General features: G+C 49.2%; 1 protein-coding gene across 3 annotated transcripts; it reads right to left on the bottom strand.

The window, feature by feature from the left end:
• Positions 1-160: 160 nt before the first annotated feature.
• On the bottom strand, positions 161-24,371 carry CGN (cingulin). Of its 3 annotated transcripts, none has more exons than XM_032843594.1 (21): positions 24,351-24,371; positions 17,250-18,131; positions 16,449-16,549; positions 16,226-16,295; positions 16,031-16,126; positions 13,911-14,038; positions 12,913-13,045; positions 12,397-12,609; positions 11,798-11,946; positions 11,459-11,591; positions 8,429-8,629; positions 7,905-8,111; positions 7,275-7,532; positions 6,115-6,285; positions 4,985-5,146; positions 3,607-3,696; positions 3,099-3,182; positions 2,870-2,988; positions 2,466-2,574; positions 1,939-2,102; positions 161-1,644 (listed from the first exon to the last, which is right to left on the bottom strand). In XM_032843594.1, exons 2-21 carry the CDS (start codon positions 18,114-18,116, stop codon positions 1,506-1,508), a joined length of 3,594 nt encoding a protein of 1,197 aa, XP_032699485.1. In that variant the 5' UTR covers positions 18,117-18,131; positions 24,351-24,371; the 3' UTR covers positions 161-1,505. The 3 variants fall into 3 exon arrangements, with proteins under 3 accessions (XP_032699485.1, XP_032699484.1, XP_032699486.1); XM_032843593.1 differs by lacking the exon at positions 24,351-24,371 and adding an exon at positions 24,188-24,236; XM_032843595.1 differs by lacking the exon at positions 24,351-24,371 and adding an exon at positions 24,188-24,236 and having other exon boundaries at positions 16,037-16,126.
• Positions 24,372-24,676: the final 305 nt, after the last annotated feature.

Genomic DNA, 24,676 nt, shown 5'->3' with positions numbered 1-24,676 from the left:
TTAACGTCGTTCCCCAGGGTCCATCTAATCTGCTGTAAAGAGCCTCTAAAAAGTGAGATAAAGAAAACCCCAGCTTCAGCCTCTAAGTTCTCTAGTTAAAATGGTTTCTGCATAAAACAGACCTCCAAATAAGCCAGGAAAAAGAATGAGTAGTCAAGGATTTCAGTATAGATATATAATTTTAATGTTTAGTTTAAAATAAAATCAAGGCTGGGTTGGTTTGGGAGAAAATCTCTAACTTGCAGAATAGAAGATTTAAAAAAAAAATCATGAAATTACAAGTCATTGGTGAAAACAGCTTTCTTCTTCCCCTAGGCTCCTTACAGAACCTGCTCAGGAAATAAGCAGGTTTACCTCCTCCCTACCAGGGCTTGGCTCTTCCCAAAACCCAAGAGGGGAATAAATCTTCCACTGCCTCTACCCATTTCTACAAAGAGTCCATCTTTAGCCCTAGGCAGGAAGCCCTGTGTCAGGTCCAAGCTCCTGAGATAATGAGGATCCCCTGATTCCCTACTGAGGTTGGGCACATCTGGGTCAGAGAAGCCACGAGAAAGACCTCTGCTTTTCAAACTCATGCAGACAGTTATCAGGGTTCCCAGATGCAAGCCCCTTACAAACACATCCATAGTCACAGAAAGACAGGAGGAAACATGGAAACCCTGAGCAGAACCAAGCCCCACAACCTTATCACAGTCCTACCAAAATCCCTCCCTCAAGGGCTCATCAGTAAATGAGCCAATAACTCTCTAGACTGGGGCAGCCGGGGAAGCTGAGGGCCCTGGTGGGGGAAAGGTTGGTCCTTGGAGAGGTATGAATGTGCAGGTATAGAAGGCAAGAAGAACATCCTTATTTCCTCACCCTGTCTAAGGCACCAAAAGGAAAGGAAGGTAGGATGATGAAGACAGGAAGGGGAGAACAGATCCCTTGGATCCACTGGCTTGAGGAAGACAAAACATAAAGGAGTGGAGAGGGGTGGGGACTACCATATGGGTCCCACGACTGTGCAAAGAGGAGCATCCACGAGCTGGATAGAGCCACCCCAGTGTGTCTATTATCCATAATGTTCCCTTCACCCTGCTCCAGAGTGGGAGGAAAACATACTGCAGGAGTCATGGGAGCAAAAATCACAAAGGTATTTCCCTGAGCCTGAGGGTTAAGGGCTAAAGAAATAAAGCTTTATATACATGGCAATGTCTATCCCTTCCTAACATGCTCAATCCCCCTCAGCCTCTATGGTGACCATCCTATTGCTGTGAGGGAAGAAAAAGACTTAAGGGAAGGGCTCAGTTGGCCTAAAATACCCACTCCTCCAGAGGAAAGGGAAAGCCTGTTCACTGGCTTAGTGCCAATGCCTTTTTTATCACCATCACACATACCCTTCCCGTTCTTAGGGCTTAATAATTGGGTTCCCCCTCCAGGAATGAGGAATTCGAGGCTTGGCAGGGCAGTGCAGGCCTGGCCAGGGCAGGCTGCAAGTGTGGCCTCTGGTCCCTCATGGACCCAAGCTAACAAGAGCTGGTCTGGAGGTTGCTTTCCGTAAGCAGTGATGCAATGGAAGAAGGGTCATAGACGCTGTCATATTCCTCATCTGAGCTCAGCCCTTCATGCTGGGTTGACTCAGCAGCTGAGCGGGAAGCTTTGCGCCTAAGAGAGAGGAATACTTGTAAGGGAGGGAGACAGACTGAGACAACTATGCTTTTCATGCTAAGGAAACTCCCAGCTTTTCTAAGGCCTCAAAGTACAAGCTCCCCCACCTATGTGAGATCTGGGGAGATGGGGTATATATAGACAGTGGGCTGAGCTAAAGAATAACCATATAGGCTTTCAGCCAGAAAGGAGTGACTGCAGAGGTCCCATCTTAGAGATCCTCCTCCCTATTCAGTTCTCCTGAACCCATTCCCGGGGTTCAGAAGAGGGGGAAAGAAAAGCAGCCCATACCAGGAGTCCTTCTCTAGGGTTTTGATCCGGGCCTGGAGCTGTTCATTGACCTCATGCTGCTCTTCCAGCTCACGCTGGGCCTTCTTCCTCAGGCCATCGAGTCGTTCAATCTCCTCTTCTGCTTCGTCTACCTGCCGCTTCAAAGCCTTCACCCTCAGGCTTAGCTGGGCAGAATACAAAGTCCCCACATTAGAAAAGCATCTGCTGTGACCATGGACTGGGACCCAATTCTGACAAGGAATCGCTGCCCTAGAAAAATGTCGTGACCACAGGCAAGTTCCCTAACTTCACAGGCTTGTTTTGGGGATGAAATGAGCTCACACATGTACAACAGAAGGAGAACCTAGCACATCACAGACACTCAATGCATGTGCTTACTATGATTATTTTAATCCAGGGCCTCCAGTCTAGTCTCCATCCCTACATGAAGCTGGGAAGACCTATGAGATGGGGCCTCCCTTTGCCCTCAAGCAAACACACAGTATATGCTTACCATATGACTTCCTGTCCCTGGTTCCCGTCCTTACCTGGTCCTTCTGGTCATTGACATGCTGCCGCTCATCATCAATTTGGATGGACAGCTCTTTAACCCTCCGTTCCAGTTTTCGGTTGGTAGACTGCAGAACAGTCTTCTCCCTAGGAGGGTATGGTAGGGGGGTGTCTGTGGCTGTAGCCATTTCCAGAGAAAACCCTATTTGGCTCCCTCCAGCCTCCATGAACTCCTCTCAGTCATGTCACACTAGGGAGGATCTAGGGGCAGATCCAAGCAACAGGGGAGATAATAGGTCATTCACATTTCAGAAGTTCTACAGCTCCCTCTGCTCTTGACCAAGAGAAAAGTTGCCCCTGAAGATCAGGTTAGGGTGGCCATGTCTGACATGCAAGACAGAGAAGAGCCCAGAGGGAAAGAGGGAGGATAGGCTCACATCACCTCTCTTCAGTTTGCAGCCGCTCCTGCAACTCCCGATTCTGGGATTCAAGCTGAGAGATGCTGGCGCTGGGTTTCTGGAAGCCTTCTGAGCTAGCCAAGCGGCTCTTCAAATCCTTGTTCTGAGAGGGACAGAAAGTCTCCGTGGTCACTCTCCACTTCTGATCCCTCCTGTGGTCATTCTACCTGCCTCCTGGTGTCTATCCCCAAGACTCCTTACTCCCCTGCTTACCTGTCTCTCCAGGGAGATTTTGTCACACTCCAGGTCCTGTCGAGCAGACCTCTCCTGCATGAGCTCTGCCCTCAGCTGGTCCACCTAGTGGGGATGGATGAGAGGAGCCAGATTTGGGTAGGGCTAACAATGAACCAGCCAGGTGAACCATGTGAGGCAGAGAAAACTGTAGGATGCTCTCTGAATCCCCACAATTCTTAGGCAACTAAGAAATCACAGCCTTTTCAAATGGGAGGAGCCACAGAATTTAAACGGGACTGCCTCCATCTCGCCAGGAACCAGCATCCCCTCTGAATGGAAGTAGCCTGGACTCAGGTCAGAGGATCCCAGGCCATCAGGATTCCTTCTTCCACTCAGATCCCTGGCTCCTTTCCACCCATCCTAAAGGAGAGGAGACCCTGAAGTAGCACCAGCCACGCACAGATTCAACAGCCAGAATTCCCCAGATTATGAAACATGGGTGGGCAGAGGTATTCTTGAGAGGGCTGAGAGCTAAGGAAGGGGGTACCTGGTCCCGGCCACGATTCATGCGTTCTGTCAGCAGCTCCACGGTGCTCCTCTCCTCATCTAACTCCGCTTCCAGCCGTGAGACTTTCTCCTGTGGCACAGAAGCAACAGGTTCATTCTGCCCCACATGCTGGACACCAGAATGCTAAACCCCCACCAGGACCCTCCCAAAGCCCAGCCTCCACAGACCTTGCTGTTTCCCATGTCCCCACAACCAGCTGTCTTCGCCCCTGCCCAGAGCCACCATGGAGCTAGCACCCTCTGCTGACCAGGCGTGGCATTGAGGGGAGAGGGTGGTGGCGCCTGCTCTAGTCTTGGCCCTTGGCAGGATGACAAACCCCCAAATCGATTCCTCAGTGGGGCAGCCCGATTTCCCTAATGGGATAACAGACAGAAACCAAAGTGTCCAAGCCAAAGCTGGGATGGAGTCAGATCTACCACTTCCTAGCAGAAGAGCCATGGCCAAGTTGCTTAACCTCTCTGTGGGTCTGTTTTCCTCATCTATAAAATGGAGAACCGGGGCACCTGGGTGGCTCAGTGGGTTAAGCCGCTGCCTTCGGCTCAGGTCATGATCTCAGGGTCCTGGGATCGAGCCCCGCATCGGGCTCCTTGCTCAGTGGGGAGCCTGCTTCTCTCTCTGCCTCTGCCTGCCTCTCTGCCTGCTTGTGCTCTCTCTCTCTCTCTCTCTCTCTCTCTCTCTGTGTAATAAATAAATAAATAAAATCTTTAAAAATTAAAAAAAAAAAAAAATGGAGAACCTATCCCACAGGTTTTTTCTCAGGATTAAATGAGTCTTCAGTGCCCAGCACATGGCATAATATGTGTTTGCTGCTGCTATTGTCACTTTGTTGTTATTGTTGTTGTTGCTCCTCCAAGGGAGCAGGAGAGGGAGCAGCATCCTCCCCACTGAGCAGGGAGCCAGATGCAGGACTCAATCCCAGGGCCCGAGCCAAAGGCAGATGCCCAACTGAGCCACCCAGGCGTCCCTTGTCACTGTTTTTATTATTGCTGCCAAATATAGCAAACTGAAGACCACTATCCACTCTAAAGGGGAGATGCCACTGCTCAGTTCCAGCCAACTGTTGCCATGCAGACAACTCGGGATTAGAAGCTCAGGGTGACCATATTTTCCACATGTACAAAAGGAGCCAGAAATCGTTAAGATATAAGTGACATGTATACATTTCTAAACACTGGCAATTAACTCAGTCATTTAAAACACTGCACTCAAACAAAACCCATCAGCTGTGGGCCACCAGCTTTCAATATCCAGCAGAGAAAGGGGGCTTGGTGTGTCCTGGCTACTTTCCCCCCCGGAAGTCCCACCTGTGCCAGGACCTGGACACCCCTCCCCCTCCCTGCCACCCTCACACCGTCACCTCAAGACCCTTGAGTTGCCGGGTCCTGTCATCCTGGGAACGCTTTTTGCTCTCTGCCTCTTGCTCCAGCCCTTGCAATCGCTGGGCCAGCAGCTCTTTGTCCAGCTGGGCTGTGTCCCGGTCAGCCTGAGACGCCTGCAGGGCCTGCCGTAGCCTCTGGGTCTGGGCAGGAGGGAAAATGCAACAGCTTGGAGAAGTAAGGTGGGAGCAGAGGGGCGGAAGCAGTCCGACCCGTGGGAAGAAATGTCACATCACTGACATTCTTTAGAATTTCCAGAGCCTGGTGGTAATAAAAAGCAGGCCGACTTTTAGTCCCTTTTCTTCTCTTTGAAGATCTAGTTAGCTTTCTTTAACAATTCAGGAATCAGGCAGCATCCTATCGATCAGGCAGAAAGGAGCTTAGTCCATTTTCTTCATTGTTTTAAAATGCCCTACACAAATTAGTATCAGTTAAGTCATTTTTAGACAACTGATCCTGGGCCCCAGCCCTAGGAGTTGTGATTTAAGCGATATGGGACCCAGGTAGGGTACTGGGACTTTTTTTTTTTTTTTAACAAAACAAAAAGGGTTTAATGTAATCGCAGAACAGAAAATTATAGCAAATTGTTACAGTAAAAGATTGTGAAGTATTAAAACTAGCTATCATCTTTAAAAAATAAAATAAAACGGGACGCCTGGGTGGCTCAGTTGGTTAAGCGGCTGCCTTCGGCTCAGGTCATGATCCCGGCGTCCTGGGATCGAGTCCCACATCGGGCTCCTTGCTCGGCAGGGAGCCTGCTTCTCCCTCTGCCTCTGCCTGCCTCTCTGTCTGCCTGTGCTCGCTCGCTCTCTCTCCCTCTGTCTCTGACAAATAAATAAATAAAATCTTTAAAAAAAAAAAAATTAAAAAAATAAAAAATAAAAAATAAAATAAAACTAGCTATCATATTTCGAGACATGCCTCTGTTTTGATACTACGCTTCCAATAACCTTGCAGTGTTGAGGTTCTTTTGGTACTGTGGTTTTTTTTTTTTAAGATTTTATTTATACTCTCCCTCAAATAAATAAAATCTAAAAAAAAAAAAAAGGGCAATGACCTTCAAACCAAGGACATTGGGCAGGTTCCCACCCCCTGCCATTTCTCCTCGTACCTCATCCTGAAGCCGGCTCAGTCCCCCTGAGTTCTTCTCAGCCTCACTGGCCCACTCCTTGGCCTGGCGCTGGGCATCCGCCACCTCCCGCCGGGCCTTCTCCTTGTAATCCTCCAGCTGGGCCTGCAGCTCCTGCAGGGCCTGCTTAGAGTCATTCCCAATTTGCTCCAACTGAGAGGAAGAGAAAAGAGCCTTTTCAGCACCATACCTCTGGCCCTCCTCTGAGCCCAGACTCCCCAGATTCTCCTTACTGCCAAAGCAGCCCTCCCTTGCTCTCCCTGGGCCTAGGTCCCTATAGTATGGCTAGTAGTAATATACAGATTGCCTGGGCTCCAATCCTGGCTCTACCACTTACTAGCTGTATGATCACAGACAAGTTACTTATCCTCTCTAGGTCTCAGTTCCCCATCTATAAAATGGGAAAATAATGGTACCTACATCACAAGGTTATTGTGAGAATTACATTAATGATACAAAGTACTTGTAAAAGTGTCTGATACCAAGTAAACCTTAAATGACCACATTTCAACAAACCCAAGATGCCAATAGATCGTAAGATATACCACTAAGAAGGAAAAACCTGCCAACTGACCTATAACATACCATCAGTTACAAGATGCCAAGTCAACTTCAGAGATGACGCAATGTGCACTTTAGAACTGACAAAATATGTGTTTGCTCTAGCTTTATAAAGTGAGAGATTACAGGGACGATCTTACCTGCAAAAATGCAATTTATTTCTTTTTCCTTTCTTCTTGCCCTCCCCCAAATATAAAATTCCATTCGCAAAAATTCCTATGTTTAGGTCTTAAAGTCAGCTAGGGAGAGATGATGGAACTTTCCTTTCCCTACCCCAAACAGAAAATTCTACTAATGAAGATTCTTACATTCATCTTACAGATGTCTTAAGAGAGAATCCCAGGAGACATTCTCCAAGGACCAAGACCACATGGAATGGGATGTGGAGGGAGGACATGAACACTGAGGAGCGGTAGGAAGGACACCTCTCTCTCAAGATTTGGCCTTGGCCTCCCCAGCAGTGAACTTGAGGCAAGCCAACACCACACATTCTGACCCCTCCCCAACCCCTCACCCCCCCAGGCAAGCTTCCCTTAAGAGCTGGGACTCTTCCTGAGAGTCCAGGACACCCCATGCCCCACCTCTTTGTTCAGCTGGCAAACAGTCTTGTCCAGCAAGCGCTTCTGCTCCTCCAGCTCAGCCTTGCTCCGCCGGAGCGCCTCCCGCTGCTTCCCCTCCTCCTCTAAAGCCCGGTTCAGTGCCTGCTGCTCCTGCCCCAAGCGGGCCAGCCCCCGCTGGGCCTCCTCCAGCCGGGCCTCCAGTGCCCGCTTGGCAGCTGCCAGGCTCCCCGATTCTTCCTGAGCTGCATTCAGGGCCTCATCCAGCCGCTGTTTCTCAGCCTGGGAGAGGGAAGACATAGGCCATTTCAAGGGGAATAGATGGGAGGGAAGAAGAGTGATTTATGAAAAAGGTGGGCAGTGAAAACAGGCTCAGGGGAAGCAGCAAAGAAATCAGGAAACAGAGAACAAGCACAAGGTGGGAGATAAGAGACAAAAGTACCAGTGCAAGGGCCAAGACATCCACAGCAAAGCATGCTCCAGGAAATAAAGCCAAGTGTAACACTGGATTGGGAAGGCCAACAGAAGCACACTCGGCATAAAATGAAACTGATAGCTGAGGATTTAGCTGAAGTGTTCAGCCAGGGACAAGAGGAGAGAGGGCCGGGGGGTGGGGGCGGACAGGGAGCCAACGACGTGGGCAGAAGCACTGACCTCTAGCCGCTGCACCTTGCCCCGAAGCCTTGCCTCCGCCACTTCCCCACCTTCCGCCAGGCCCCGGGCCTCCTTCAGCTGCTGCTCCAGACCCAGGATGCTCCGTCGGAACTCATCATTCTCATCCTGGGTCTCCCGAAGTGTGGTTTCCACGGCTGCCCGCCGCTGCCCCAGCACTGCCACCTCTGCCTCTGCTGCCGCCTGAGCCTGCGGCCAGTTCAGGGAGTGGTAGCTCAGACCCCAGGGCTCCAAGTCCCTAGCTACCCCCAGGAGAGCCACCTGGAAGACCACCCATGAGAACTGGACCTAAATAGTGGTAGTGCCTCTGCGAATCCCACCCCTACAGAGCCATGCTGCAGCCCTGCCTCCCCGCTGCCCAATCCTAGCTACTTTTCACCACACACCTAGGACCAAGGATCTGGTCTGTACATACCCATGATAGGTAATTTTCCATGCCCTCTGGCTCCTCTGCCCTCCAGACCCCTCAGCCTCCACCTCCTAAGCCCTGTGCCCACTCCCCTTGCCTTGGAAGCCTCTTCACAGTCCTGTCTCAGTTGCTGGATGATCTTTTGTAGCTGGAGGTTCTGCTGTTCCAACCCCCGACCTCGATCAGCCTCAACCTTCAGCTGCTTCTCCAACTCCTGCTCCCGGTGGCGTCCAGCCACCTCCTGGCTCTGCTGCTCTTCTCTCAGTTCCTTAAGTTCCCGCTGGGTCTGGCGCAGCTCCTGGAAGGGAAGGGGGACAGTGACAGGGCACAGGGGTGGCCTGGGATATCAGACTGTGCAGCAACTGGAACTCTCATGTTTTGCGGGGGCAATGAAAGATGTTTGTGGCTACTTGGGCAAGGGGTCTGATAGTTTCTCAAAAAGTTAACCATAGAATGACCATATGAATTCCATTCCGTGGTATATATTCAAGAGTACTGAAAACATGTTCCCAAAAAACATGTTCACGTGAATGTTCATTACAGCATTACTCACGATGGCTAAAACAGAAATGACCCAAACGTCCACCCATTGGTGAACAGATAAACAAAATGTGATGTATCTATATAGAGTATTATTCAGCTATAAAAAGTACTGATACATGTTACAACATCAGTAAACCTACAAAAAGATTATGCTAGGTGAAAGAAACCAGATATACAAGGCCGTATATTGTGACTCAAGTTATATGAAATTATGCAGAATAGGCAAATGCATAGAGACAGAAAGTAGATTAGTGGTTACCCAGGGCTGGGGAAAGTGACTGCTAATGGATATGGGGTTCTTTTTTGGGGTGATGAAAATGTTCTCTAATTAGATATTGATGATGGACATATAACTTTGTGTATATACTAAAAACCACAAAGGGATTCCTGGGTGGCTCAGCCAGTTGGGTGTCTGCCTTTGCAACAGGTCATGATCCCAGGGTCCTGGGATCTACTCCCACATCGGGCTCCTTGCTCAGTGGGGAGACTGCTTCTCCCTCTGCCTGCCGCTGATTGTGCTCTCTGTCAAATAAATGAATAAAATCTTTAAAAACAAATAAGCAAAAAACCCCACTAAGTCATACACTTAGAAAGGGTAAATTCTATGGTATGTGAAATAAATCTACACACACACACACACACACACACACACACAAAATCAAATCACATTAAGTGAGAGTAGATGAGGGTGTGGATAAACAGGATTGGCTATTTCAAAAATAAAATATGTTGAAAACCAAAACATATTACACAATAAATAGTGGTGCTGCTCTTATTTTTTTTTTTTAATTAAAATACTGGGGAGCCTGCATGACTCAGTAGGTAGAGCATGCAACTCTTGATCTCAGGGCTGTGAGTTTGAGCCCCAATTTGAGGGGGTGCCCAGGTGGCTCAGTTGGTTGAGCATCTGCCTTCAGCTCAGGTCATGATTCCAGGGTCATGGGATCGGGCCCCACATTGGGCTCCCTGCTCCATGGGGAGCCTGCTTCTCCCTCTCCTTTTGCCTATTGCTCTGCCTTGTATTCTCTCTAATAAATAAATAAAATAAAAAACAAATCAAATTTTGAGATATGAACTCTCGTGCTATCGTTCTTTAGCTATCAGCTACTTCCGAAATTCAGAAAATACCATAATTAGGCTGAAAGGTTATATAATATACTTTGAGTTTTCGGTATAAAATAACACAACTAACTGCAAAGAAAAAAACAGCACAGCGTGTGATCTATACTGGATGGGGTCTGTTTTCCTAATGCATATGTAGTCCGAGTGGGTACTTGATAAAATACACTTCATACATGAGATAAATCAAGCACTAGTTACTTCTTCTTAGCTTTTCAGCTTTATCTCCTATGATAGTCAACTGAGATTGTCCAGAGGAATGTCCACTAATATAGCAAACAGACTTCAGACATTCTTGATAATTTGTTAACTTCATACTAACATAGTAAAAACTTAAGAGCACTTTTCATTTCATAATCACTAACGTTAACACTTGGTTAACGTTCATTATGTTTTTCTCCAAGTATTTTGTGTAAGCTCAGACTTTTGTTTATCTGGAAAATCATCGCTTAGAGCTATACTTCTTTACTCATTTAATAAATATGACTGCCTTGATTATAATTAGGCAGCCTTATGGCAAAGGAATGATAAACAAGCAATGATTAATTAATACTTGTTAAATGAGCACCAACTACATATCCAGCATAGTGAATCAAAGAACTATAAACCAAGAAGGATCCTTAGGAGGCCATAAATGCCAGTTCCCTATACTAACAAAATATTTTCTAAGTTTCTAAATCATCCAAAATAATTAGATGCTTTCTTGTCCTCCAAAAACTAATACCAGGAATATGAAGAAATTATCTGTATTCGCTTCAATCTGATGACCTTATCATTTATAAAATATCCATGCATGATAAAATCCCTGTGTCTAGATTCTATACTCTGAGCAGCCTTCACTATACCATCTGGCTTCCCCAGTAGGTCAGCTGGCCATGCCAATGCAAATATTCCAGTCTGTCTGATGACACTTCATGCTACAAGTTAATAAACTGCCATTCTAACTGTAAATGTTGGTTTCATAGATATAGTTAATGAGTCCATCCCCTGCCCTACTCCCCACTGCCCCACCCCCTCCAGACAGAGCAACTCTCCCTGTGCGGACCAAATCTGAAGCTTCAAAAATGACCCTGGAGTTTCACAAATCCATCTAAATGCTGCTTCCCCTGAGGTCTCTTGGGAGGCAGCCAGCAGCCTCTGGCTTGAACCCAACTAGGAGTCCTTCCCACTGGAAACCTGTACACTCAATGAGAGCAGCCCAACTGCATCAGAGAGTGTATAGGGGAAAGAGCTGGCTGAGTAGGAAGATGGGTCCTAAAAACCAAGCACAGAGGAGGCAGCCACTAGTCTGGAGATCCTCATGGGTAGGTGAGGTCAGTGCCCATCACCCCAACCTGCTCTTCCACACCCCAACTCCAAGTACCTTTTTTTTTTTCTTTTCTTTTTTTAAGTAATCTCTATACCAGCATGGGGCTCAAACTCACAACCCTGAGATCAAGTCCCAGCCAGGTGCCCCTCCAAGTACCTTCTTGAGCTCCTCCATTTGGCGAGTATCTGCAGCACCAGCCCGGGCCTGCCCTAACTCCCTCTGTAAGACATCCATCTTCTCCCCAAGCTCCTCTTCCATCTCCTCCTTCTCCATCCGCAGCTGCAGGAGTCTGAGCCCAGCCAGGTGAATGCAAAGGAAAAGGGAACAAGGTCAGGCCACCTGCCTAGGAAAGGTTAGTGGGACAATGCAAACCACCTCCTCAGAAGCCAACAGGCTGGGCACCCACTCTCAGCAGAGTAAAGGGCACAGCATGGGTAGAAAAGCAGCAGGATATAGGAAACACAGATAAGCATTGCTGACAGACAAATTCCTTACTCCTGCTTGGTGGTTCTAAGCTCCTCCTTGTTCTTTTGGAACATGCTCTGCCAATGCCCTGTCTCCTCTGAGGTCTCCTCCAGCTCCCTCTGCAGCTCCCGCACCAGGGTTGACATCTTCTGCCTCTCCACCTCTAAGGCAGCATGGTCCTAGGGAAGGAGACAATTGGGGGACAGGAGGCTCAGAGGGAAGAACTCGCTTCAGATCAAAGTCTAAGCATGTGGAAGGGGAGGCTCAGGACCAGAAGGCACCACACTGGTGACACACCGTGAGACCTCAGGGTGCCTGGTGTGATGTTAGCACAAAGTCTCCCCAGGTCAGAGTGTCCCCCCACCCCCGCTGTCACTGACAGGATGCCTCCCCCATTTATTTCCCCATGGGACTTTGGTCACACACCCTCATGGTACTCCTGGCCTGCATTTCCTCACTCTGCCCTTGTAGGTTTCCTGGCCAAGGTTTTCATTACATCTCACATTTGTCTTTCAGAGGGAGTTCCAGTTATGACATGGAAAGTCCCCAAATACCAAGAGACCTCAAGGCAGCCCCTTCTGGGGGTGAGGGGCTGCCCTCTTCCAGCAGTCCCTGCTCTGGTCACATGCCTGGGTGGCATCCTGCATACTCTGGCGAAGCTGTTCTGCATCTCGCTGGTACTGCTGCCGGACGCTTTCCAACTCCTGGTCACGGGAGGCCACCTCCTCCTTCAGGGCCCCCTTCAGGGCTGTCAGCTCCCGCTCCCGCAGTCTCAGCTGCTCCTCTATCCGCTGTTTCCCCTCCAACACCTCTTCCAAAAGCTGCCGGGTCTCTGACAGGTCCTGGGGAAAGGAAGACAGAAGTAAAGAGGTGACTCTGCCTGTCCATTCATTTGGTCAATCAAAAATATTTATTGAGCAGCTTAGACCTGTCAGGCTCAGTACCCGGTGCTCTCTGCTCTCTAGGATGCCCACCCTTCTGGGCTCTACCCCCCATCTGACCACTGAACCTATCTGAAAGCACACTAAGGGATACCCATAATCAGCTATCTTCTGCCCATACTGTGGGGAAACTGGAGGTGAACAGACCTGAGGGTGTTCTAGCTGAAAGGAAACAGAGGCTACGGGAGCCATTCTCCTCCCTACCTTTCTTAGTGCCTCCTTAGCAGACTCTGATCCCTGGGCCTGTTTCAGCTTGTCCTGCAGCTCCATCACTTGGGTCTCCAGCCCATGTCTTACCCTTTCACCCTGATCCACAAGGAGCTTCATGTTCTGGAGCCTAATAATTAATAACAAATAATATCATCAAGCACTGGGTGTCAAGCAGTTTTCTAAACCCTTTACATATATTAATTCATTTAAACCTCCTTCTTTGTTCAAATCTAAATGAAGCCTCCCCTGACCACTTTGTTTCTTTTTAAAAGATTTTATTTATTTATTTGAAAGGGAGGAAGAGAGAGAGAGAGAGAGCACAAGCAGGGGGAGTAGGAGAAACAGGCTCTGCACTGAGCAAGGAGCCTGATATAGGGCTTGATCCCAGGACCCTGGAATCATGACCTGAGCTGAAGGCAGACACTTAACTGAACCCCAAGGTGCCCCCTGACCACTTTATTTAATACACAAACTGGCTCCTCCACCACCAGGCCCCCCAATCTACTTTGACCTACTCCATTAATCGCCTTCTCAAATGCTACAGATTTACTTATCTAATATGCTCACTATTTACTGTCTGTCTCCCCAACCTCCTCCCCTACGCACACAAGAAACTATGCTTCTGGACAGCAGTGCTCCTCATCTCAATGGTTCACTAGTATACCCCAGAAATCTAGATCAGTGCCTGCCAAACAGTATTCATTGCAAAAACATCTACTAAATGAACAGTCCTGTGAGGTAGCTACTATTATTAACCCATTTTACAGATTTAGAGCCTGAAGTAGAGAGGCAAAGCCAGGTAACCCAACTCAGGCACAATCACCATTACCGACAGAGAAAGCAAAGAGAAAGGTCCTATCTTTAAACTATCTCTGTCTGCCCCTTATAGATTCTAGATATCTAGATTCTCTGTCTCTCCCACCCAGGGGACACCTCCAACTCTGGCCTCCGTCCCCAAGCAGCCCCATGTGTGCACCATCAGCTGCACTCACTCTTTGGTGCTCTGCTGGGCCTCCCCCTTCTTCCTCTCCAGCAGCTGCTGCAGCCGGCTGCACTCTTTTTCCTTCTCCTCCAGCTGCTGCTCCAGACCAACCTGGGATGGCTCTAGCTTTTGTCGCTTCTGGAAAAGGCAGGGAGAGTAAAGCAGCTGGAGAGAAGGGAAAGCCTCTCAGAGGACCAGGAGTAATGCAAATGTCTAACATTTACTGACTCACTACATGACAGGCACTGTACTATGGATCCTGTGTTTATTATCTGCATTTAATTCTCCTAACAAGCCTTGGGACTTGTGATTGATGGTATAAAGTATGTCCACTAATTGTCTGACATTCCTTTCAAAAGGTGAAGTTTCTCCCCTCTTTATTTTTTAATTAATTTTTTTTTCAGGATTTTATTTATTTATTTGGCAGAGAGAGAGAGACAGTGAGAGAGGGAACACAAGCAGGGGGAGTGAGAGGAGGAGAAGCAGGGATCCCGTTGAGCAGGGAGCCTGATGCAGGGCTCAATCCCAGGACTCTGGGATCATGACCTGAGCTGAAGGCAGACGCTTAACTAATGAGCCACCCAGACACCTGTAAGAACACTCTTCTAACAAACAGAAAAAGGATGCAATGATGTGTAGCTTCTGCAACTCATCCTAAAAAGGCACTGCAGCTTCCTCCTTACCTTCTCTCTTGGATCATTGTGGGGGAAGGTAGATGCCATACTGTGCAGAGACTCAAGCAGCCCCAGGAAGAGGTCCACACAGCAAGGAAGTAAGTTCTCCAGCCAATAACCACTGTCTTCTGACTAGAGCCCCAGCCAACACCTTGACTGGAAACTCCTAACAGACCCTGAACTACCCAGCTAAGGTGCTTCCAGAATCTGGGTCCTCAAGACACCAGGAGATGACTGAAACTGCTGAGTTTTGACGTAATTTGTTACACAGCCATAGATAAATAAGATAGTACAATTATTATCCCCACTTTATAGTTAAGGAAACAGCAGCTTAGAACATGTAAAGAACATGCCTGAAGTCAGTTACTCAGTCAACAGTTACCAGGATTTGAACTCAGTTTGACTCCACAGCTGACCACTTAACCAGTATACTATACTGCTTTCCAGGAAATAAGGGGAGTTACAATCCAATACTTACTAACTACATGCAAGGCAATACTGTTAGAGGTGGGAGCAATATTTTTTAAAACTTTTTAAATTTTTTTTTTTTTTAAGAGAGAGAGAATGTGGGGTGGGGGAAAGGGCAGAGGGAGAATCCCAAGCAGGCTCCATGATCAGCACAGAGCCTGACACGGGTCTCAATCCCACAACCCTGAGATCACAACCTGAGCTGTAATCAAGAGTCTCACACTTAACCTACTGAGCCACGCAGGTGCCCCACAATATTTTTTTTTAAAGGGAGTACACAGACTTTCACATAAGGCTGACCTGAATTTTTAAATTCCATCTCTGTTACTTAGTACCTTGAGCAATTCACTTAACCTGGCTGATCTTCAGTTTCCTTATCACGAAAAGGTCCACAATATCTACTTTATAAGATCACTATAATTATTATGTATTAGCCAGGACAGTACCTATTACAAGAAGTATACTCAATAGGGGCACCTAGGTGGCTCAGCTGGTTAAGCATCAGACTTTGGTTCCAGTCATGATCTTAGGGTCCTGGGATCCAGGCTCCACACTCCACAGGAGTCTGCTTGTCCCTTTCCCTCCCTCTCTGCCCCTTCCCCCATTCATGCTTTCTCTCTCAAATATATATATATAGATAGATAGATAGAGAGAGAGAGAGAGAGAGAGAACACTCAATAAATGACAGCTACTCGTATTGCCATCACCATAATGACAGTGAAAAAAACTGAGGTTAGTAATCCCGGTGAGCAGCAAAGCCAGGATAAGAACTTCCAAAGGAAATGAATGGAAGGTAGTCAGAGCTCTGATGACTGTGCTCTTCTCCCTAAGCTCCAGGGAAGCCCAGAAGTCCTTGTGGGGACCAGCACATACTCTTGTCTCCTGTGTCACAGAACATATGAGTGCTCATTTGATCACATGGAAGAGCAACCCAAGCACTGTTTCTCCCGTGCCCCATGTGCCTCCTGCACCTCTAGTCTCCCCTCACCTTCACCTCGTCATCCAGCTTTTGCTGTAGCTCCTCCACTTTTCGGGTGAGCTCGCTCTGCCCAGCCAGGGCCTTAGCAGACACAGGAGAAGTCATCTGCCAGAAACAGGGCAGGAAGGAATGAGTCCACATCCAGATCCAGGCCCCACAGGCCCTAACCCTGCCTCCTGGTCCCACCGGGAGGTGGCCACTCACCACCAGAGGCTGCATCTGTTCCAGCACCAAACTGACCTTCCTCCTCACAGACGTTTCACTTTCTGAGCTTCTGGAGGATAAAAGGGCAGAAGCAAAGGCTAAGAGAGGGAAGAGGTAACAGAGATGAGAGAAGGAAGAGCTAAGGACAGGGAAGATGGGGAAGGAAGCCAGAAGGAAAAGAGGGGAGGTGTGTGACTGCGCTGCTGGGAGGGCCCCCCCTTACCCCTCCCTCAGGATGCTGTAGATGGTGGCCTTCACATGGTCCACACTGCCTGGTGGCGCTGTCTCCTGCTGGTCTCGGAGAAGATCTGGGGTTGATTTGAACTGCAAAACATAAACCCAGAGAAACAGGAAGATGAAGCCAGCGGCATTTTGTGGGGTTCAGATGGTGCAGAAGCAGCAGGTGGGAGACGAGGCCCTCCCAGCATGCCAAACAGGCCTCACATGCGGAAAAGAGGCAACACTACAGAGGCCTGAGCAGCAGGCCCAGGAGAGGTCCAAGCAGGGTACACCTCTCACTATTGCTGCAAGCCAGATTCTCCTTGACAAGCTGATCTCAACTAGCTGTGAGCTCTGTGGTAACCTGTTACTACTGACAGTTAATGTACTAGAACTTATAAATGAACTTATAAATGAACAGGCTTAATATTGTCTGCAAGAAGCTACTGCCCCACTTACTTACACTCCTGAGTGGGAGACAGAGATGGGAGTTTTGACCAGAGCACTGGAAGCTGGTCATATTACCCGGCCTGCCTTACAGATGCTGCAGACCTAGCAAATGCTAGTGACTGAGGCACAGTCCATGGCCAGGCAGTAACAAGTGACTCTCATGCTTGTGAAGGCTGATTTCACATCAGTTCCATTTCCATGGAAGCATCTCGTACATGTGAATATCATCTATCTAGAAGATGAGTAAAGTGGAGGACAAAAGTAGAAACCTTCTGCCTTAAGTTATTGAATCAGCAAGGGGTCCTGGGGCTGCTGGGCTGGGGGGATCGGAAGCCACAGAGGAGTGGGGTCTGACCTGCAGCATGCCAGGATCCTGGGCTCTCCCCCGTGGCTCCTCAAAACTCTGCAGAACCCAGTCCTGGGTCTGATGGGAATGGCTAAAGTCACCAAGAGAGCTCTGGCTCTGGGTCAACTGCCTAGAGCTGCCCATGTGGCTGTCATGCTTTGTGCTAGGAGTCCAGTGGTTGGGGGACCGACGCTCCCGTTCCTCAACTGTATCCCGTGGGAGCCGGTTGTCCAGGCTTTGGCTCCGCTTGCGTTGTTCAGGGGGCAGAGTACGCATGCGCCGGCCAGTCCGCCCCCGGGCCTGCCCCCCATGGTGACCGTCAAACTTGTTGATGAGTGAGTCCACTGAAGACAGGGGAGCAGTGTCAATGGTGCTCCCTGGAGAAGCTCCCTGGGGGGCCAGCTCCAGAAGGCTAGTGCTCCTGGTACTCGGACTCACAGGGTCAGGGCCTGTCAGTGAGGCCTGGGACTGGGATCTGAGTAGCCTTCCATTCCAGTGGGCCCCAGGCTCCTCATCAGACATACTGCCCTGTGAGCAGGCAGGAAATTCCTTGGCATGAGAGTAGGAGCTCTCAGGGAATTCCGAGTCAGAGCTCAGCGCTCCCGGAGCCCCTATGTTGTTGGACCCCTTGATCTGGACTCCAAAGGAATCACCACCTTGCTCCCCACTGTTGAGCACTACAAAGGGCTGTCCAGCAATGCCCTGCACACGCACAGCAACCCCATAGGTATTGGCTCTTGCATCCTTAGCTGGACGTCGCCCACCACGACGTAGGGTGCCCATCTCTGCATCACCCACTGGCTCTGTAATGAAGCGAATCTGGACTCCATGGTCTACAGGGCCCCGGGGCTCAGCCATGGTGGATGCCTGCTCCATGAATGGGAGGGGGTCCTAGAAAATCAAGAAAACAGTTAAAGCTGAGAGACTGGAAGCAGAAAGCCAGAAACCTCCACCTGTCCGGCTTTTGTGTGGCTTATTATTTTGTCGTTCCTTCTACACAGAATAGTGGTTCTCCTATTTTATCTGAAAAGTATCTACTGGACTCTGTCCCCAGAGTTTCTGATTCAGTAGGTCTGGATCTGAATTTCTACCAAGTTCCCAGGAGATACTGACACTGCTGGTCCAGATTCCAGGTTTTGAGATCCATTGACTTAGAAGAATCCATTTCCTCTAATACAGTCTTAGGGAGCCTGGCTTTGTCAAGAGTTCAACAATTTTGCTTGATCTTCACACATACGCCTATAGCATGGTGTGCCTCCTCCAACCCCAATGAAGGCAAATCCCAAACCCCGCCTAACAGATACCTTTATCCCAATGGAGAAAAGGGGCCCTCTACTCCCAGAGTTCATTTAAGATACACAAAACTACCCCCCACACACACAAGATATGCCATCCTATTTCTGGGATGATAGCAGTGAAGCCTCTGGGTTGGAAGACATGGGGGCTGAGGACAAGGATGGGAGAGTAACTAGCTTTCTACTGTGTATCTTTTGTCCCTTTTAAATTTTGAACCATGTAGATGTATTGCTTATTAAAAAAAAAAAAAAAAAAAAAAAAAGATTTAAGCAGGGCGCCTGGGTGGCTCAGTGGGTTAAAACCTCTGCCTTCAGATCAGGTCATGATCCCAGGGTCCTGGGATGGAGCCCCACATCAGGCTCTCTGCTCAGCAGGGAGCCTGCTTCCTCCTCTTTCTCTGCCTGCCTCTTTGCCTACTTGTGGTCTCTGTCTGTCAAATAAATAAATAAAATCTTAAAAAAAAAAAAAAAAGAAAAAGATTTAAGTAAAATTTAAGAATGTCCATTCCAAGGGCCCTAGGATAGGCAGACTTGTCCCACCTGAGGGCCAGAGCCAGGACAACACATAGGCCAACTCCTCTGGTCCCCATCAGCCTAAGATTAGAGTCAGCAAATGGAATATATTCCAGGTGTGCTCTGGCTCCAGGAACTGGGGAGGGCAGTTTCTCCTTGAAGCAAATAACAACTCCAGTTTCCGCAGCCCTACAACTAATCTCCACCACAGCCTAGTACCAAACTGGAGGAGGAGTATCTGAAGAGCCAGACAGACACAAAAACATACCCAGCTCAATCTCCCAGTGGAGCTCTGGGAAAGCTGGCAAGGCCCCCTTCAGGGACTGTAGTCTTGCTAGGAAGTCCAGAAAACGAGGGTGAGAAGGAAAGGGAGTGGCCTAGCAGCAGGTGAGAAAGGGCTTGGTGGGAAGAACATTCCTAACATTCCCAGCCCTTCCCTTCCAGGGAAAGGAACTGGAGGGAGGAGCCCTTATTGGCAAGGTTCTCAGACTCCATTTGAGAGAATGAAGTAATGCACCTACCCACCCACCCCCCAAGAAACAGTCCACACAAGCTTTTGCTACAGAATCTCAAGAGTTTCATTAAGACCTCCCAAGTCCACCCTGAACTAAAGGACCCCTGTCCTTCCTCCATTCCGGCATTGGGGAGGACTTTAACCAACCTCAGATACTCCAAACAAAAGGATATTAAATCGGCAGGGTCCTTTGTTAGAATTCAAGTAAGAAATGGGATCAGGAAAGAAGCTACAAGGCAAAGGTTCTTCAAACCACTCATCCAGTAAAAAAAGAACCTGGCCCTCCTCTTCATTGAATGTATATAACCTTGAGCAAATCACAACTGTTCTGAGCCTCAATTTCCTCATCAGTAAATAGGTATAATGATAATACCTCCTGAGGAAATACTTATAAAAATTAGACAATAATAATTACAAGTGTATACAGCTATAAAAATGTTATCATGTTCTACATTTCAGATTCTTGCATGTAATTTACTTAGGTTCCTTTATTTATTTATTTATTTATTTATTTATTTTTAAATAAAAAGAGGGAAGGGCCCCTGGGTGGCTTAGTCATTAAGCGTCTGCCTTCATCTCAGGTCATGCTCCCAGGGTCCAGGGATCGAGCCCCACATCAGGCTCCCTGTTCAGCAGGAAGCCTGCTTCTCCTACTCCCCCTGCTCATGTTCCCTCTCTGGCTGTGTCTGTCTCTGTCAAATAAATAAAATCTTAAAAAAAAAAAAAAAAAAAAAGAGGGAAAATAGGGGCGCCTGGGTGGCTCAGTCAGTTAAGCATCTGACTCTTGGTTTCAACTTGATCTCATGGTTGTGGGGCTCGAGCTCCATGTTGGCCTCTGTGCTCCGGACGGTGTCTGCTTCAGGTTCTCTCTCCCTCTCCCTCCCACTCACTCACTTTCTCTCTTACAAATAAATAAAATCTTTAAAAAAAAAAAAAAAAAAGAGGGAAAATGACAAGACATGAAACATGAAACATAGCTAGCAGCACCTATGCCTGTCACAAAGCTGATAATAAATTCACCCTGCATACATGCACTCCTTCTAACAGGCCCTTCCTGGCTCCACAAGCTTCACAGAAGGATGTCACTTCCTCAGAGCCCTTCCCAACCACCCCCTCCCACAAACTAGATCAGAACCATGTTATATGGGGCTCCTGGGTGGCTCAGTGGGTTAAAGCCTCTGCCTTAGGCTCAGGTTGTGATCCCAGGGTCCTGGGATTGAGCCCTGCATCGGGCTCTCTGCTCAGCAGGGAGCCTGCTTCCCCTCTCTCTCTCTGTCTGCCTCTCTGCCTACTTGTGATCTCTGTCAAATGAATAAATAAAATCTTAAAAAAAAAAAAAAAGAAAAGAACAATGTTATATGTTCTATAGTTGTCCTTCAATAAATCTACCTCAGTTTATTATTTTTTAAAGATTTCATTTTTAAATAATCTCTACACCCAATGTGGGGCTCAAATTTACAGCCCCGAGATTAAGAGTTGCATGCTGTACCAACTGAGCCAGCCAGACACCCCTGTTTATTTTTGTATATTTATCAGAGTGATTTGCTTCCTGTCTGTCTCCCCCACTAGATGACACACTCCTGGAGGGCAAAGAACATGGCTCTCAGCTGACTCCAGGCCTCCAGGACCTGGTGACACAGTATGTATCAATAAATATGTGTTAAAGTTTGTATCCTGAACCAAGGCACTCTCGAATAGCAGTGGGGAGATTTACCCAACGATCCCCCTCACAGCCATTTCTCATGTGCCCTCGTAACAAGACCTCTCCCTGCCCCATTCAGTCTTAATTTTGGAGCCAGATGTGCCTAGACTGCCAGCTCTCAGAAGTCCCATGATTTATTCATTATCACAGCTCTACTCTGTCAGTACATCAACTGATCTTCCAGATCCAGATCGAGGAGCTCCCAGACTAGGCCCAGCAGAGTGCACAGTCCCTCACCCACGCAAGAGCACCAACTTGTTCAGAGGCAGTGCTGAACGTGCCCCCAAGTCCCAATGACTCCCTAATTTCAACGGACTGTTAGTCCTGGGACAGTGGGCAGGGGCGAGCAGGATTGACGTGATCTTTGGGGTGGTGGGTCAGAAAGCAGAGCTCTAAATGATTCAACATGGAAAACCTGAAACCTATCCACCTTTAGTTACAGAGGACAGTGGGGTGTGGCCAGGGGAGCCAAGCAGCTCCAAGGCCTTGCGTAAGCCCCAGAGGCAGGTAAACAGCATTCTGGTGCCAGGAAACACAGAGTACACAGGTTTCACTCTCAAAGCCTGCCCCTGCTTTTCCCTCCTCAGCATGTGCCCAGGGCATTCCTCATCAACTGTATTCTGGGAAGAGCCCAGGCCACAGGTTAATTCAACTTCATCTGTCTGCCTCTCCATTCCTGCCTGTAAGGAGAGGGAGGATATGCTGCACCTATACCAGACAGCCACTTCTCCCTCAGTTACTTATTAGCCTACCCTGCCCCAATTCCGTCACCTCACCCAGCCATAAGCATCTGGCTTCCAACTAGGAGTGACAGTCTCTGAACTTCTGGCAGGAAGTGGGGGTGGGGTAGTTTGGGGTGTGTAGAGGAAGAACTGACATATACAGGGCCAGGCAATATGCTAGATGCTACATAACTGGCAGATTTAGAAAATGGAAGAAAGAGAGTTATAGAGATTAGACTCCCCTCAGAGGGAACAAGAGAAGTAAATGGCCAAAATAGAAAAGGACAGCTCAGTGACCTTGATGGATTGGTTATTTTCTCAGAAAGAGTTACAAAGATAAGAAGGTTCCCCATGGATCAAAAAGAACCGGCCCCAAGTGGACTCCTGGCCCAGTCCACTGAAAAAGCAGAAACCTGAGAGCCAGGCTAGAGCAGCTTGGCCAGTAGAGGAAAAAAACACAATGATGAACTGGGCCCTGCAAACTGGCTGGACTGGTTTGAGAGGCAAGGGGAAGGGGAGGGCCAGAGAGACTCCACTGGCAGCTAGCTCATAAAGCAGACCAGAGAAACTCCACACCACAGAGGAGGCAGGGGGCAAAACCATTGGCATGGACTGCCCAGCCTAGATGCCAAGACTGTGAAGGAGGCAGAGAGTGGAGAGGGAACAGGGAGAAACAGATGCACAAAGAACCTGGTGAGTGACAGGCCAGTATGTGATAGGAAGACTTTGTGTCCCCCACTCCTCCCTCTCAAGTTCCGGAAGCTGCATTCCTCATCCCACACTTGCCTTGGCCCACTCCCTGGCCCTTAGTTCTCCCCTCCCCTGCAACAACCAAGAGAAACAACCCTACCTTCTCCTCTCCTCCCACAGGGCTGATAGCATGCGGGTCAGCCTGGGGAAATAAGAAAGGGTTCTAGGAAGCCAGAATCCTCTTAGGGTCAAGGCAAATCTCTGGATTAGCAGTCCCTTACAGCCAGCCCCCGACTCGAAATATCAAGGATAAAAGAAGAGGTGCAGAGGCACATGTAGGCAGCCTATGGACAACATAGCGGTTGCTAATTATTTCCCAATTACAACAACTTTCCTCAGGCAGGGCATCAAAGGGGCCAAGCTAAGACTGGCTCTGGTTCCCTTACCTGCCTAAGGCAAGGAAATCTGCCTCAGAAGCCTTGTCTGGGCCGCAACATGCAGCTCTCGTCCAGTGTGGAGTCCCAGAGGTGCTAATTCCCCTAGTCTTATGGTCTCCTAAGGAGTCCTGCCTATTTCCCACACCCCTGGTGCCTACTGACAGTATGACAATCATCATGGTCCTGGACTCAGGGACTCCCTGTGGGGTTTCATGGAGTAATAAGGGATCTTCCGGGAGGCATCAAGGGAATGGTTAGGCTCCTAAACTGCATCCAATGGCCCCATCTAGAACCACAGGATAAACTATTTGTGCTTGGGGGGGGTCCGACATTAGCCCCAGCCAGAAGCCTTGTTAGAAAGTATTTCTACATATTCTGTAAGCCTAGGGATCTATGCTTCCTCATACCCCTCTCTTGGCAAGCACTCTCTCAAGAGGAAGAAGGAAAAAATCTCCCAGGCGTTAAAGCAAAGGCTGACAGAAACTGAAGGCTTAAACAGTTTCACACCTAGCAAAGAGATGGGGGTGCCTTTTTGTTTTGTCCCTCAGTATCTCCATCTGTAGGTGAAGGGTTAGAGCAAAACTCACCTCACACCTCTCAAAGCCTGAAAGGAGGTGCCAGCGCCAGCTCAGAACGGCAGTCAGGAGGAAAAGCTGAGGGAAATAGCACCTCTGGACGCCTTCCCCCTTCCGTCTCTGAACCCCAGGTAGTTGTTCCCCCTGTTCAACTGTCACTAACTACTCCCCCCTAACTCCGCGGTCTCCAACAGAAATTCTTGCCCCTAGGACCTGCGTCTGACCTCCAGAGATAACCAGCCGCTGAAACGCTTTCGTGTCCTGAGAGTAGCCTTAGCCTCAGGTGCCCCTCACCTGGCACGTTCCCAGCCACTTGCCTCTGGTACCTGAGTAGGAGCCAGCTCTTAACCAGTACTCCCCACCCTAGCTTCAGCTCCCCTCCTCCTCTCTTCAGTGCAGCACCTGTACCCCGGAGAAGGGTATCTCGGATCGCCTCGCCCCTTGCCCCTCAGGCCCGCTTGCCTTTTCAGGGGCTCTTGCCCCCTCCGCATTCACTCACCCCAACCGGGCTCGGCGCTCCCGGGCTCGGCCTCGGCCTCGGGTTCGGGTTCGGGCTCGGGCTCGGGCTCGGGCTCGGGCTCGGGCTCGCGCTCGGGCTGAGCAGCAACCGCCTCTCCCCGGCCCTCCCCCTCCGTCCCTCAGCGCTCCCTCCCCCCACCAACCTGTTACTCCCCTCCAGAGCTCCACCCCCATTGGCCGTCACCACCCGCCCGCCTTACCCTTCTCTGGTTGGCCCGTTTCCTTCGAGAGGCGGGGCCGTTCGCCGCCGGGAATTGGACAGGGGGTCGCAGGCCAGGAGGGGGCTGGGTCACGTGCGCCGGCGGGCGGTGGAGCGCCGCGGGCGGGGCGGCAAGGGGTAATGGGAGGCCATTTTGGGGGCGTAGTGGTTGGCGTAGTGGTTGGCAGTCTGTGACCACCCCTGCCCGGCCCCAGGAGCCGCTTGCCAGGGCATCTTCTTGCCCCTGCTGGAAAGCAGCCCTCTGCCTCC

This window comes from Lontra canadensis, unplaced genomic scaffold (genome assembly GCF_010015895.1).
Source record: "Lontra canadensis isolate GAN:19392208 unplaced genomic scaffold, GSC_riverotter_1.0 scaffold142, whole genome shotgun sequence".
Classification (NCBI taxonomy): domain Eukaryota; kingdom Metazoa; phylum Chordata; class Mammalia; order Carnivora; family Mustelidae; genus Lontra; species Lontra canadensis.
This window is presented reverse-complemented; position numbering and strand designations above follow the sequence as displayed.

Bases quoted from the DNA above. Each gene is read 5' to 3' on its own strand.
- CGN (XM_032843594.1), bottom strand. From the start codon at position 18,116: ATGGAGCAGGCATCCACCATGGCTGAGCCCCGGGGCCCTGTAGACCAT. The intron at 13,046-13,910 runs GTGAGTGCAGCT...ATTAATTATTAG, and splicing joins GCCCAGCAGAGCACCAAAGA to GCTCCAGAACATGAAGCTCC. The intron at 8,630-11,458 runs GTACTTGGAGGG...CTTCCCTTCCAG, and splicing joins AAATGGAGGAGCTCAAGAAG to GAGCTGCGCCAGACCCAGCG.